This window comes from Gossypium hirsutum, chromosome D06 (assembly GCF_007990345.1).
Source record: "Gossypium hirsutum isolate 1008001.06 chromosome D06, Gossypium_hirsutum_v2.1, whole genome shotgun sequence".
NCBI classification, from domain to species: Eukaryota; Viridiplantae; Streptophyta; class Magnoliopsida; order Malvales; family Malvaceae; genus Gossypium; species Gossypium hirsutum.
In genome coordinates, this window is record NC_053442.1 from 32,232,288 (window position 1) to 32,245,856 (window position 13,569).

The 13,569-nt window shown below is 31.3% G+C and overlaps 1 protein-coding gene across 1 annotated transcript; it reads right to left on the reverse strand.

Moving 5' to 3' along the window:
• Positions 1 to 11,681: 11,681 nt before the first annotated feature.
• On the reverse strand, positions 11,682 to 13,274 carry LOC121218520 (uncharacterized). Its single transcript, XM_041095817.1, has 4 exons — positions 12,439 to 13,274; positions 12,243 to 12,344; positions 12,057 to 12,148; positions 11,682 to 11,936 (listed from the first exon to the last, which is right to left on the reverse strand). Exons 1-4 carry the CDS (start codon positions 12,526 to 12,528, stop codon positions 11,732 to 11,734), a joined length of 489 nt encoding a protein of 162 aa, XP_040951751.1. The 5' UTR covers positions 12,529 to 13,274; the 3' UTR covers positions 11,682 to 11,731.
• Positions 13,275 to 13,569: the final 295 nt, after the last annotated feature.

Here is a 13,569-nt window from a genome sequence, read left to right on the forward strand (position 1 = left end):
AAGCCACGCACTCGTTTGCCAGGTCGTGTAACTACCTAACTTGCAAACCTTGAAACCTACAGGGGACACACGGCCATGTCGCATGGTCATGTGTCACAAATGGTTGAGTTACACGCCCGTGTCGCAGGCCGTGTGGACATGAGATTGGCCAAATTCAAGTCATTCCCATCACCAATTCAAGAATGTACCTATAAGCAATTTGTGCCCAATTTCAAAGGACCAAAACCTTACCAAAACATGCATGAAATGACCAATTCAAAAGACTAATTCCATTCAACCAATACGCCATACAAGGCACCTCAACTGCATCAATTTAAGTCTTACTTAAACATATATACCTACCACATTTCAAACATGCACAAATAATTCAATAACACTTCCAAAACATGCCATGGCTAGGATCATTAGAACTTCCACATAAAACATACCATTTGATCAATCAAACATGCATCATATCTTAGCCACATTTCCACATACCAACAAGGCACCAAAGAACCAAAAGTACATCAACCAAATAACATATACATGCCAAACTTATCAACTAATCATCAAACACAAGTCCACCTATACATGCCATTATAACCTTGGCCAAAACATAAAAAAATACCAATATAATTGCTAGATAGTGTGATAGATCTTCGATGAACTTATAATCGATTGAGCCTCTGATAATCTTATTAAGCAATGAATGCTTATTAAGCTCGTATAAACTTTAAACATAATATTCCATTTCATTGATGAACTTTATAGGATAATTATAAACCTATACCAATGCCATAAGATTTATAAAATTGCATAACCATCAACTCACAAATGAGTAAATCCCTTAACATCACATATAGTTTTCATTCATAACATAATAAGATTTTATAAGTTGTATTACATAAGCTTAAATAACATTATCAATTCACGAATTAGTGTGTTTATTCATGATATAGGTAAATTCATCCACAACATAAGTAAATTTCTCACATAAAAGTAAGTCCTTTAACTCATCAATCATTTCATATCATCATATCACATCTCAACTATGAACTTACCATTTTATTACCTTTTCTTACCCGTATCATTTGCATCATACAAGACATAAGCATAAACTTCAACCAATTACACAAGCTTGACACAAGCCTAAATATCATCATCAATACACAAGTTAGTGCATTTACACATAACTCTTTCGAGATCAGCCACATGATAAGCCATTTCATAAGAAAATATATCTTTTGATTCATATAACCTTTTCATACACATAAGCATATTTCCTTTTGGACACTTACCATTTCGATGTATATCATTAAGATTAAGCATGATATAATCTAACCATAAGCTTGGCACAAGTCTAGCACCATCCACAACACATGTTAGTGCATTAACATATAATTTACTTGAATTAACATGAAGTAAGCTAGATGTACATGAACGTACTAATTTTGAATTCATCCTTTTCATGAAAATAGTTTGTTTGAACACTTGTCATTCCTTTCTTTTTCATTCCCATTGAACCATTTAGAATAACATCAGATACGTGGGAAAGCTCACACAAAGTGTGCTAAACATATAACCTTTCCTTTTCCCTTACATCGTTGCTCATATGAGCCATGAAGTGGGTCTGCTCACAAAGCTAATGGTCGGAATGTAAGTTACGCGATGCTGCTCACATAAGTTGTTGAGCATTCACAACAAATGCCAGACCTCAGCCATCGGAAGGACATTTAAGACCAGTACTCAAAACATGGAAACCCTAATGACATGTCATTCGTATCCTATGAATTCCTAAGGTTCAACCGGAACTCGACATCCGTCAATTCATTATTGCCTCGTTACATTGGTATATAATTGATTTACATTAAAAGAGCATAATAAGCATTCAATTTAAACAAGATTATACCAAATACAGTTCATACAAACTTACCTGGCTAAATTGATCCAATGACTACATATAGGGGCTAATTGGTAATTTTCTCTTCTCTTCGATTTTCCACTCATTCTTGATCTAAATTAACAATTTCATTCAATTCATTAATTTAGATTGCAAAATCATTTCATTTTATGCAATTTAGTTCTTTTTAACATTTTTACAAAATATCCTCCAACATTTTACTTTTATTAAATTTAGTCCCTGAGCCTAAAACATGCAAATTAACCACTTTTTTCTCAAATTTAAGCTTAGCCGAATTTATTGGGACCTTACTACAGCCCATATTTGTTGTTATTACACATTAAATCCTTGTACTTTTACTATTTCAATAATTTAAACCCTAATCGTTAAATTCATCAAAATCACTTAACAAAATACTTATAAATAACAACCAATACTTCAAATTCATTATTTAACATCTAAAATCATAAAGATTCATCAATGGAAATACTCAAAATCTTTAATAGTTTCACAAACGAAGTCATGGGCTAGTTAGACCTAGTTGCAACGATTTCAAAAACATAAAAATTATTAGAAACGGGGCCAAAATGACATACCATGCTAGCAATTGAACTTGCCAAAACCGCAAAGCTTAAAATTGGCTTCTTCTCACTTTTACAATTCGATGATCAAGACTTTGAAAAGATGATAAAAGCTTTTTTATTTAATTTAATTTAATTTATCAAATTACCATTTTAACATTGGTCAACAATTAAATAAAACACTAAATCCATGACCATATTTGTCCACTAACTCCTTAAATGGTTTAATTACCATTTAAGTCCATTTACCTTTATTCATTAAGTCATTTAATCACTCAAATCTAATAGTGATCAAATTTTACATCCTTTATGATTTAGTCCTTTTAAATTAATTAAGTATCTAAACATTAAAATTTTTTAACAAAACTTTAATAAAACATTAATAACACTACGTAAATATTTATAAAAATATTTACTATTTGGTTTATAGAAATGAGGTCCTGATACCTCATTTTCTAAAACCACTTGAACTTAAATGTTCTTTCATTTAACAAAAAAATCAAAAAATCAAAATTTATCATTACACCATATATTATTCATAAATATTAAATAATAATATTTATGGACTCACATGTCGAATTTGTGGCCCCAAAACCACTATTTCGACACCACTAAAAAATAGGCTGTTACAGATTGAGCTCCGACGTGATTCCAACCGATCGAGCTTTCTGATGATCTACTAAAAAAAATAACTATATAAGTAACTAGTGCTTAGTAAGTTCGCATATATGAAAATCAAACTTACCAAACATTATACGATTAAACCAAGCATAATTTGATTATATCACGAGCAAATTTTCCTTTCCTAAATACACCATCTCACAAAGTTTAGTAGGTGTACAAATAAACATATAACTCCAACCAATTTGTGAAACATAACTCAATAAACATTTAATATACATATCCTCTATCATGTATTCAAATAATACCCTTTCCATTTCAAGTATAAACACGAACATTTTCCATTTCATCTTATAATAATATAAAATTTTTCACATACATACATACTCGGTTAAAACATTAATCACCCATTGAACCAAATAGAATATCATCGAATACTTGGGAAATGCTCATACGATCTGTGAGATGGGCCTGCTCATACGAGTTGTGGGTCAGGATGTTAAGCTATATGATGCTGCTCACACGAGTTATGGAGAATCCACAAAAAATGCAATACCTCAACCATCGGTAGGACATCCAAGGCTAGCACCTAAAACCATATAACTAGACCTGTCCATGGGCTGGGCCACCCGATCTGAGTCGAAGGCTTGCTCGAAATATGGGAGGTTTTGGAAAAAAAATATAGGTTCGAAAAATGGGCTTGGGTTTAGGAATAAAGCCTATTTTAAAAATAGGTCGAGCTTCGGGCAAAGTTTTTTTAGCCCGGGCCTAGCCCGACCCTATTTTATAACCCCTAATAATTTACCCTTGTTCTCCGGTCCTCACTTCTCTTTCCAATCTCTCCAGTCCTCACTTCTCTTTCTAATCTCAATATTCCCCTTTCCCTTTCCCTTTCCAATCATTATTTTGCCCTAATCCTTAATTTTTTCCTTGCTTCTTTGTCATTGCCACCACTGCTGCTTCTCTTTATTTTGCTGCTTTTCACTTGTTTTTTCACCACTGTCATCATTGTTGCTTCTCTACCTTCTGCTGGTTTCCATTTCTTCGCCAGTCATTGGTCACCACTGTTACTTTAAGCTTCTCTACTTCTGCAAACTCAGTCCCCCACTCACTCAATCACAAAGACAACACCCATTCCAAATAGATAATTTTCACAATCAAAATTTTCATATTTGTTGAATATTTTTGGTGTGAGTTGATGTGAAGTATGTAGTAACTGTGGGTGAAGATATGAAATTCTTTATTTCATTTTGGTTTGACCTATATTAATACCTACTATTATAGTATATCCTCTTTCAATTTTTTTTATTATTTGTATCTTGAAAGCTGAAGTAGAAAAGTTATATAGCTGTACTATTTGGATAGCGTTGACAAAATTATTAAACAAATAGTAAAGATTATTGTATAATAAACATTATTGGCTTCTTTACATCAAATGATTCATTAGCAAATCATATTAATACAATTAAAACAATAGATGTTTTGTATTAACTCATATTAATACAATGTTAACTTAATTTTCCCCATAAAAATAGGTGTTTTAATGTTAATTAATACCAAGTCTTAACTTTCCTAAACAATACTAATTAATACCATTGAAACTGTAACCATATTTTGATGGTATTAGTTAACTATATATTTTAAACAATTTAATATATTCATGGTATGGTATGTTAATTAACAGAGTTAATTAATTAAAAAAATAGTATTTTCATACAATTAATTAATATAGTTAATTAACTGTGTTGAAACAATAGATGTTTTGTATTAATAGAGTTAATTAATTAAAACAATAGCATTTTCATACCTTAAAAACAACCAAAGCATGGATATGGTATGTTAATTAATACCATAAAAATAAAAATAACTTAACTAATTAATACATCAAATATTTAAGTTAACACCGATTAAATCTATTTGTGAAGAGTGTGGTGTTGTGGCTACATTTGGTGACACCACCATACAATTAAAACAACTTTTTTTTATATATATTAACTGAGTTTTTACGATTTTAGGACTTTAGTTTTTATGACAATAGCTAGTTCGAACACTCCAATACATGTGGATGATGGATTTAATGAATATGAAAGTGTTTCCAAACGTTAAAAGTCTACTATTTCAAAGGTGTGGGATGAAATGATAAATCTTGAATGTGAGAACAAAGATGAGTTGAAAGGACAATGTAATCACTGTAAGAGTATCTTTTCTGCTAATTCTTCTAGTGGAACCTCCCATTTAAGATGTCATCTAAATAGTTGTTTGAAAAATATTGACAAGGACATCACTCAATACACCATAACAACTCAACCATCCTTAGGAGGTGATTCATCTATAAAAACCTACAAGTTTGATGCTGATGAGTGTCGTCGAGTTGTTTCTACTTTTCTTGTGTGTGGCAAGCATTCATTTAAGATAGTCGAAGAACCAAGATTTAGATACATGATAAATGTTGATAGTCTTAATTTTAAGAATATAAGTAGACAAAAAACTACTAGGGGTGTCCTAATTATTATGCAAAAGAGAGAGATCATGTTAAAGAAGTGTTGGCTAAAAAGAACCTAGTTTAATTTGTCTAACTTCTGATAGTTGGAACTCTAAGCATACGAATGATGAATACATTTGCATTACTGCTCATTGGGTTGACAAAGATTGGAAGCTACAAAAGAGAATCATAAAGTTTAGAGCTTTATCTCCTCTATATGATGGTTTGAACATAGTGATGAACTTATTTTATGTGTATCCCAATAGGGTATAGACAAGAAAATTTTTAGCATCACTCTAGATAATGCTTCTTATAACGATGTTATGGTTTATTGTCTAAAAAAGTGTTTTAATCCGATCCTAACTCTTTTGTGTGATGGTGTTTTTTTCAAGTTAGATGTTGTACACATATATTGAATCTTATAGTTAAAGCTGGTTTGGAACTTGTTGATGATGTTATTGGTAAGATTTGAAATCGAATCAAGTACATAAAAAAGTTGAGAATTCGTAAGAAAAAAAATTATGATGTGGCCGACAAAAGCTTTCATTTGAATGTGACCAAAAAGTTTCATCAAGATGTGTGTGTGAGATGGAATTCTACTTATTTGATGTTCGAATCTGCTCTTTACTATAAATATGTGTTAGATTATTGGGGCCAATAAGATAAATATTATCTAATATTTACACTTTCTTATGAGGAGTCGAGAAATGTTGCTATTCTTTGTAAAACTTTTAAAGTATTTTATGATGTGACTTGTGTATTTTCTAGTTCTAAGTATCCAACGACTACTCTTTATTTTAAAGGGGTTTGGAAGATTCACAAGGTCTTAATTGATACAATTAAAGGTCCTGATTCTTTTTTAACTCCAATGGTTATGCAAATGCAAAAGAAATTTAATAAATATTGGGTTGAGTATTCTTTGGTATTATCATCTGCTACAATTTTAGATCCTTGTTACAAGTTAAATTATGTGCAGTATAGCTTTATTACAATCTATGGTGCTTATGGCGCAAACCATTCTTAACAATCTTAAACTCTTGTTTGATGAGCATGTTAAGAACTCCAAATCCACGTCTTCCTCTTTGGCCGGGAGCTCCAATATTTCAGATAATAATCCTATTGATTCTAGTTTGTATCAATTCAATGTTAATAGGGTTGATTTGGAAGGAGATTATGATGAGAGTGATAATTATAAATGATACTTATGTGAATCCAATACTAAGAGTGAAAGGTCACAGTTGGACATTTATTTTGAAGAACTAGGCTTAAGTTTAATAGCCAAATAGATGTACTGGATTATTGGAGCAAAAGTTCAATTCGATATCATAAGCTTTCATTTTTGGCTCGCAATCTTTTGACAATTCCAATATCGACTGTAGCTTCTGAGTCGGCTTTTAGCATGAGCAAGAAAGTTATCACATCTTTGAGGAGTTTCTTAAACAAAAAATCGTTCAAGCCATTATTTTTTTTATGATTGGATGCGAGCTAAGGGATTTTCAACGGGTAGTTATTATTTTCATTTTATTGTTATAATTTTATAACATTTTATCAATTCGATTATCTAACTATTTATTCTTATTTTATATTAGAAATTGATTGCAACAATGATGAGAATGAAGATGACGATAAGGATGATGAGGATGATGATTCTTCGATTCCTTTTTAAGTCTATAATTTACCTTAGAATTTATAACTTGTTATAAAATCAAATATGTTGATTGCTTAATATCTAGATATTTTGAATGGTTGATTAAATTTTACAGGTTATTTTTGGTGCTATTTTGGGTGTTGTTTCACTATTGTTTTGTTGTTGTTTTCAATGTTCTGTTGTTGTCATTGGGTGCTAATTTCTGCTGCTATTTTGCTTGATATATAGAATTGTGGAAATTTTGTTTAGTATTGTAGAACTTTGTAATTTTGTCAAGTTCCCAACATCAATTGTATGAGAATATAACCTTGATGTGGTTGGTTTCAGTTACCAAGTTGTTTCACTAATTATCAAATTTCATGTATTGTCCTTTAGCTTTAATGTACTTCAATGAAACAACATTGATGTCATCCTTTACTTTGTTGTTTTTCATTCTTTTTATTCTTGTACTTTGTCATTTTTCATTATCTGTAAAATTTATTATTCTCTTGAAATGATAATCATTACATTAGCAATGATTAATTACTTTTTTTTAAAAGAGCAATGATTAATCATTATGAACGTTATTGAGGTGTACATCCAACAAATGACAATAAGTTTTCATCAAATCTTTAAAATTTGTTAATGCAATTTGATAATTTTGGGGAATTATTTGTTTTAATTTTTTTAGTGTATTTGATATACTATATTTTTAAAATTTATTTTTGTAATAAAATATTTTCAAAAAAAAAAAGGTCAAGCCGGGCCAGGGCCTACCAATCAGGCTTAAGATTTCGGTTAGGCCCGACTATAACCCCTAATGACATGTAATTTGTATCCTAAGTATTCAAAAGGTTCAAAGAGGACTGTTATACATACTCAAATCTTTTAATTTCATTGCATTATACCATTTCAAACATACTCCTATGAAATGTATATTTTTCTAAAATAACATTTAATTTAATTACCATCATAATTTAATCCATGATACTAAAATACCGAACAACTATCAAACTAAACTATACATAGTATAATATTTATTAAAGTTACAATCAAAATAGCAATTAATGAATTTAATCCTTATACGAACTTACCTCGACTACAACGATTGCAAAAACAAAGTCAACGACTAATCGAAACCTTAGCTTTTCCTTGACTTGTGGCCGTTTGAGTCGCTTCTTGATCTAGATAAATATTCATGTTCAATTAATTCAATTCCAACAACTATATAATTAATTTATGCTCATAGACTCTTTTTCTTAACAATTTACAAAATTACCCTAACATTTTAACCTTTATGCAATTTAGTCCTTAAACTCGAAACTCACATATTAACCACAATCAATAAAAAAACCCAAGCTAGCTGATTTTTACCTAGTCCTATTACAGCCCATATCTTTCATCATTTCACGCAATCTACATAAAAATATACTAATTAAACAATTTAATCCCTAAACATTAAAATTACTAAAAATCACTTAACAAAATAAGCTTATTTACTAACCAACCTTAATAATCCATCCACTAAATTCAAAAACACTTCAAACTCATTTTTAGAAAATCCATAAAGTTTTAAAAATTTAACAATTTGACCCCATGCTAACTAAATTAAGTTAATACGATAACATAAATGTAAAAATCACTAAAAACAAACCTAAAAAATACAACCATGAAGTGAAAAAGCTTGGCCAAACCGAAGAATGCAACAATGATGTTTTTTTTTTCTTCTTAATTTTCTGTGGTAGTGCTTTAGGAAGATGATAACTTTCTTTTGTTTTAATTTGTTTTAGTTTAATTTATTTAATTACTGATTTACCCTTAGTATATTAATTAACGACTAACAAAACTTTGTCCATAAATGTCCACTACCTATATGTATGGTATATTTACCATCTAAGTCCATTAATTCACCTTTTTATAGCTATTTGATCCATTTAGCAATTAAATATCAACTTTTGCATCTTTTACTATTTAGTCATTTTTACTTAATTAACTATTTAAACCTTAAAATTTCTTAATGAAAATTTAATACGACCCTATAATAACTCGATAAACATTAAATAAATAATAAAATACTAGCTCACTTTTTAGAATCGTGGTCCCGAAACCACTGTTTTTGACAACACTATAAACGGGCTATTACAAGTTTGATCTGCCACAATTTATTATGGCACATTAGGTTCTTTTCGGCACTTAATGAGCTTACTTTCGAGTCATTTTATTTTATTTGGATTAATTTTACATTTTAGTAGTTTAAAGTTAATTTTAGTAAAATAAGCATTTTTACGCATATTTGGGTGTTATAATGACCCATTGGGCCAATACGGACCTAAGGTAGGACTAATGAGCTACTTGAGTGTGCAGAACACTAATTCAAGCAAAGGAATATGAGGAGTGACTTTAGTGTCGTGACAATAGAATGAAATGTCGCGACATCCAATTTTGAACCAACAAAAGTCTCATTCGATGTTCAGTGTCACGACATCCATTTTCAATGTCGCGAAACTAGTGTGACGAGGGCCAAAATATTGTCACGGGTGTTTTCGTTTGCACAATATATCTTATACAGCTTAATGGCCTGTATTTGACCTAATTTTGGAAACTACAATTGCCTATATATAGTAATGTTTGGGGGCTATTTTTAGAGTAGTTTTACGAAACTTAGGGTGCGTTTGGTTCGCTGTATTGGATTAGAGGTGTATTGGATTAGAAGTGTATTGGATTAGAGGTGTATTGGATTAGAGGTGTAATAGCAAATCAACGGTTTGGTTGAATGTAATGGAATAGAGGCGTAATAGTAATCTTGTGTTTGGTTGAATGGAATAGAGGTGTAATAGCATAATGGAAAAAACTAAAATGACTATAATACCCTTAGCATAAATTTGTTTTGGTAAATGATTATTGTTATTGTTATTTAAATTTTAATAAGATTATTATTATCAATAATAAATATTTTAATCACATTTAAACATAATTATTATTAAATATATTTTAATTAAAATATATAATTTAATAAAATTCTTAATAATTAGCATAAATTTGTTTTGGTAAATTATTATTGTTATTGTTATTTAAATTTTAATAAGATTATTAATATCAATAATAAATAATTTAATCATATTTAAATATAATTATTATTAAATATATTATAATTAATAAGGAACCAATATCAAACAAGGGCCATATAAGGAACCAATATCAATTGACCATAGAATAAAATCAAACATGTTGATCAGATCAACAAAATGAAAATAAAAACAGAAGCTTTCAAACTGCAGAAGGTGGAAAACATTTAAAAGAACTTCCAATCGCAACTCTCTTATTCATATGGAATTTACAATATCACTCGTGAATGAAATATCGAAGCTCAAAAACTACCCCATGAATCAATACAAGCCAATCTTAAACCAAAATCAAACAAGTTTTATCGGGTCAAAGCAAGTCAAGAATGAAGGCTGAAGCTTTTAAACAGCAGACTATAGAAAACATTACCAAATCAAACGCATGGATTTTACTAATTCAGTCTTGAACGAATATTAGAGCTCGAAAATTACCAACAAATCGCTATCAAAGCTTGAAAATTACCCAATAAATTGATATAAGGAAATCTTAAACCAAAATAAAATACGTTATATCAAAGTCAAAGCAATCAAGAACAAAGGCTGAAGCTTTTAAACAGCAGATTACAGAAAAATTACCACAATTCTAACATGAAATGTTAACAACCACATGCAATTTATTAAATCATCCATGAATGAATATCAAAGATCGATAATTACAGAACAAATCGATACGAATCAATCTTAAACCAAACAAAACATGTTTAATCCACTCAAAGCAGTTAAATTTATACTCTAGCTCGAAAAGTTATATAATAGAACCCAATCATCCCAGGCGATTTTTAACCCATCCCTTAAATATTCACAATCATTCGTCTCTATAGATATTGGCTTCACCTTAGGTTTTACAATATGGAATACAAATACTAGTTATGTCGCCTGCGGTTGAACTCTAACAAGCTGCCATAAGTGCGATCAACAACACCAACGAAGAGCGATTCTGTATCTGGGCTAAAGGATATTCCAGCAACCTCACAAAAAAAGTCAATTTCCTGGCACTTCACATACCCGGACTTGGTGTCGAAGACATGAACGAAGTCAGCTGGCTCAGCCATGGCAAGAAATCGACCATCTGATGTGAACTTGAGAGCTCTAATTACTCCCATTCTTCCCTTCAATACAGCTAGGGACTGGGATGGTTTTCTTACATCCCACAATCTGCAAGTTGTGTCCTGATTCCCAGTAGCAAGAATGTTCCAATCAGGGAGCCAAGATGAAGCAAAAGAATAGTCCAAATGTCCCTCTAGGGTGTTAGTGACCTGCAGCATTGTACAAAATAAATTAGACATCAACAAGATTTAAACCTCAAAACGCACCATTTATTTGGATGTCCAGCAAGAGTGACATACTTTGCCAGACTGAGCATCGACAATTAGGCAGTCGGTACTGTCTCCAAGGACTGCAAGCAACTTCCCGTCTGGACTAACAGAGGTATTCTGTTAAGAGAAGACAACCATAAAAGTAAGAAAAACACCCGAAAAAATGGAATTCTACAGCAAGCATTTGAAGACTAGCACTTAAATTTACAGACCTATCGAATGAGAACCGGTTGAAGGTTGAAAAAGTTTCGGCATCAAAAACTCTGATTTGAGCATCGTTATTTGTAGCCATAACTCTCATTGCACCACTGCAGAAATAAAGAAGATTCAGTTTTATTTTAAAATGTAGTCAAAGTAATATATTTCTCAAGATAACCAAAATATTTCTCTTTGTTAGACTGCTCAAAAAGGATCAAAATATTTCTCACCTAGGATTGAGATACACATCCACCGCATTAGTGATTGCATTATCATCAGTGGTTACTTTTGTGGAGAATGCCACCCCCGGTTGATTTATATACTACCCAAGCAGAAAAATACTCTCAATAGCATGAGCCAAATTGCAAACATAATACTTTATCCCATAAACATTTGTCAAACAAGCAAACAGATACCTTGCAAATAAGCTCCCCCTGAAAACCACCAGCCACCATTAAATTTTCTTTAACTGCCATGGTGCTAATCTGCACCCTAGAGAGTTGCTGAGATTGTCGTTTCTACAAACATATCAAAATACAAAGTTTATCTCAACTGCTCTTCAAACAAAGCAGCAGAAGTCAAATTAAATTAATCATGGCCATATTCACTAACCAGGTTGGGAACAATTGGCTTAGCCACATTCAACACTTCTTTGCCCTTGCGTAGCAGTGATGACCAATGCATTACCGAGTAGTTTTGCATGAGGTACACATCGTGCTTTGATGTAGCCCACAATAGATTCCTCAGCTACATGATAAAATAAATAAATTAAACACAATACCATATATCAGCATTCTTTCAAGCATGAAAGCAGATAAAAATATCCATCACCTAGATAACTTAATTGAAACTAAAATCTTAAATTAGTGTGCATGTGTACAAGACCATACTCTTCCACATAATCCTTTCACCGACAGATAGTAATGTTACTGTTAACTAAAGACTCGTTAACTAGCTTCACCACTCACTGGGGTGACCAAAACAATTTATAGCCACAATTCAGCCTTCCAGCATCCTTGCAACAAGAAGTACGGCCCAATGCCATGGTCAAGAGTATGGATAAAAAAGAAATTGGTAGTTGATAGGAAAGACAAACAAGCATTAATCTTCTTGTGCACATTAATTTCAAAATGAATTACTAGTAACATATTTGTAAGACCATGTAACCACATTTTACCACCAATAAATGTTGTGAATCCCATACAAAGAGGAAAGAAAAGAAAGGGAAAAAGAACTATCATAAAAAGAAAAATTGGCAGTTGATTGACCATGTATGCCCCTTTTCAGTATGGGAAGCCCCAATTCACTTTCCTCAAATTTCCCATTACATAAATAACAAAATGGAAAACAAAAATTCACAGAGCACAGGTAATGCATTAAAATTTGCAACACCAAACAGAACCATGAAAGAGGGAGACCCATAAATGCAACCAGTAAGTTAGAAGGAACATTTTTAAATCATCCATGAATGAATATCAAAGATCGATAATTACAGAACAAATCGATACGAATCAATTTTAAACCAAACAAAAAATGTTTAATCCACTCAAAGCAGTTAAGAATAAACGCTAAAGTTTATAGACAGCAGATTTAACATGTTTTGAATCTGCTTACATGCAGAAAAAATAAAAGACAGTAACAAGGTTGACAGAGAGTTAGAAACCTACCTTTCAGTTGCACTAACTCAGAAATAGGCAAAAAAGAAAATGAGAAGAAACAAAGGGAGCAAACCGGTAGAAAAGA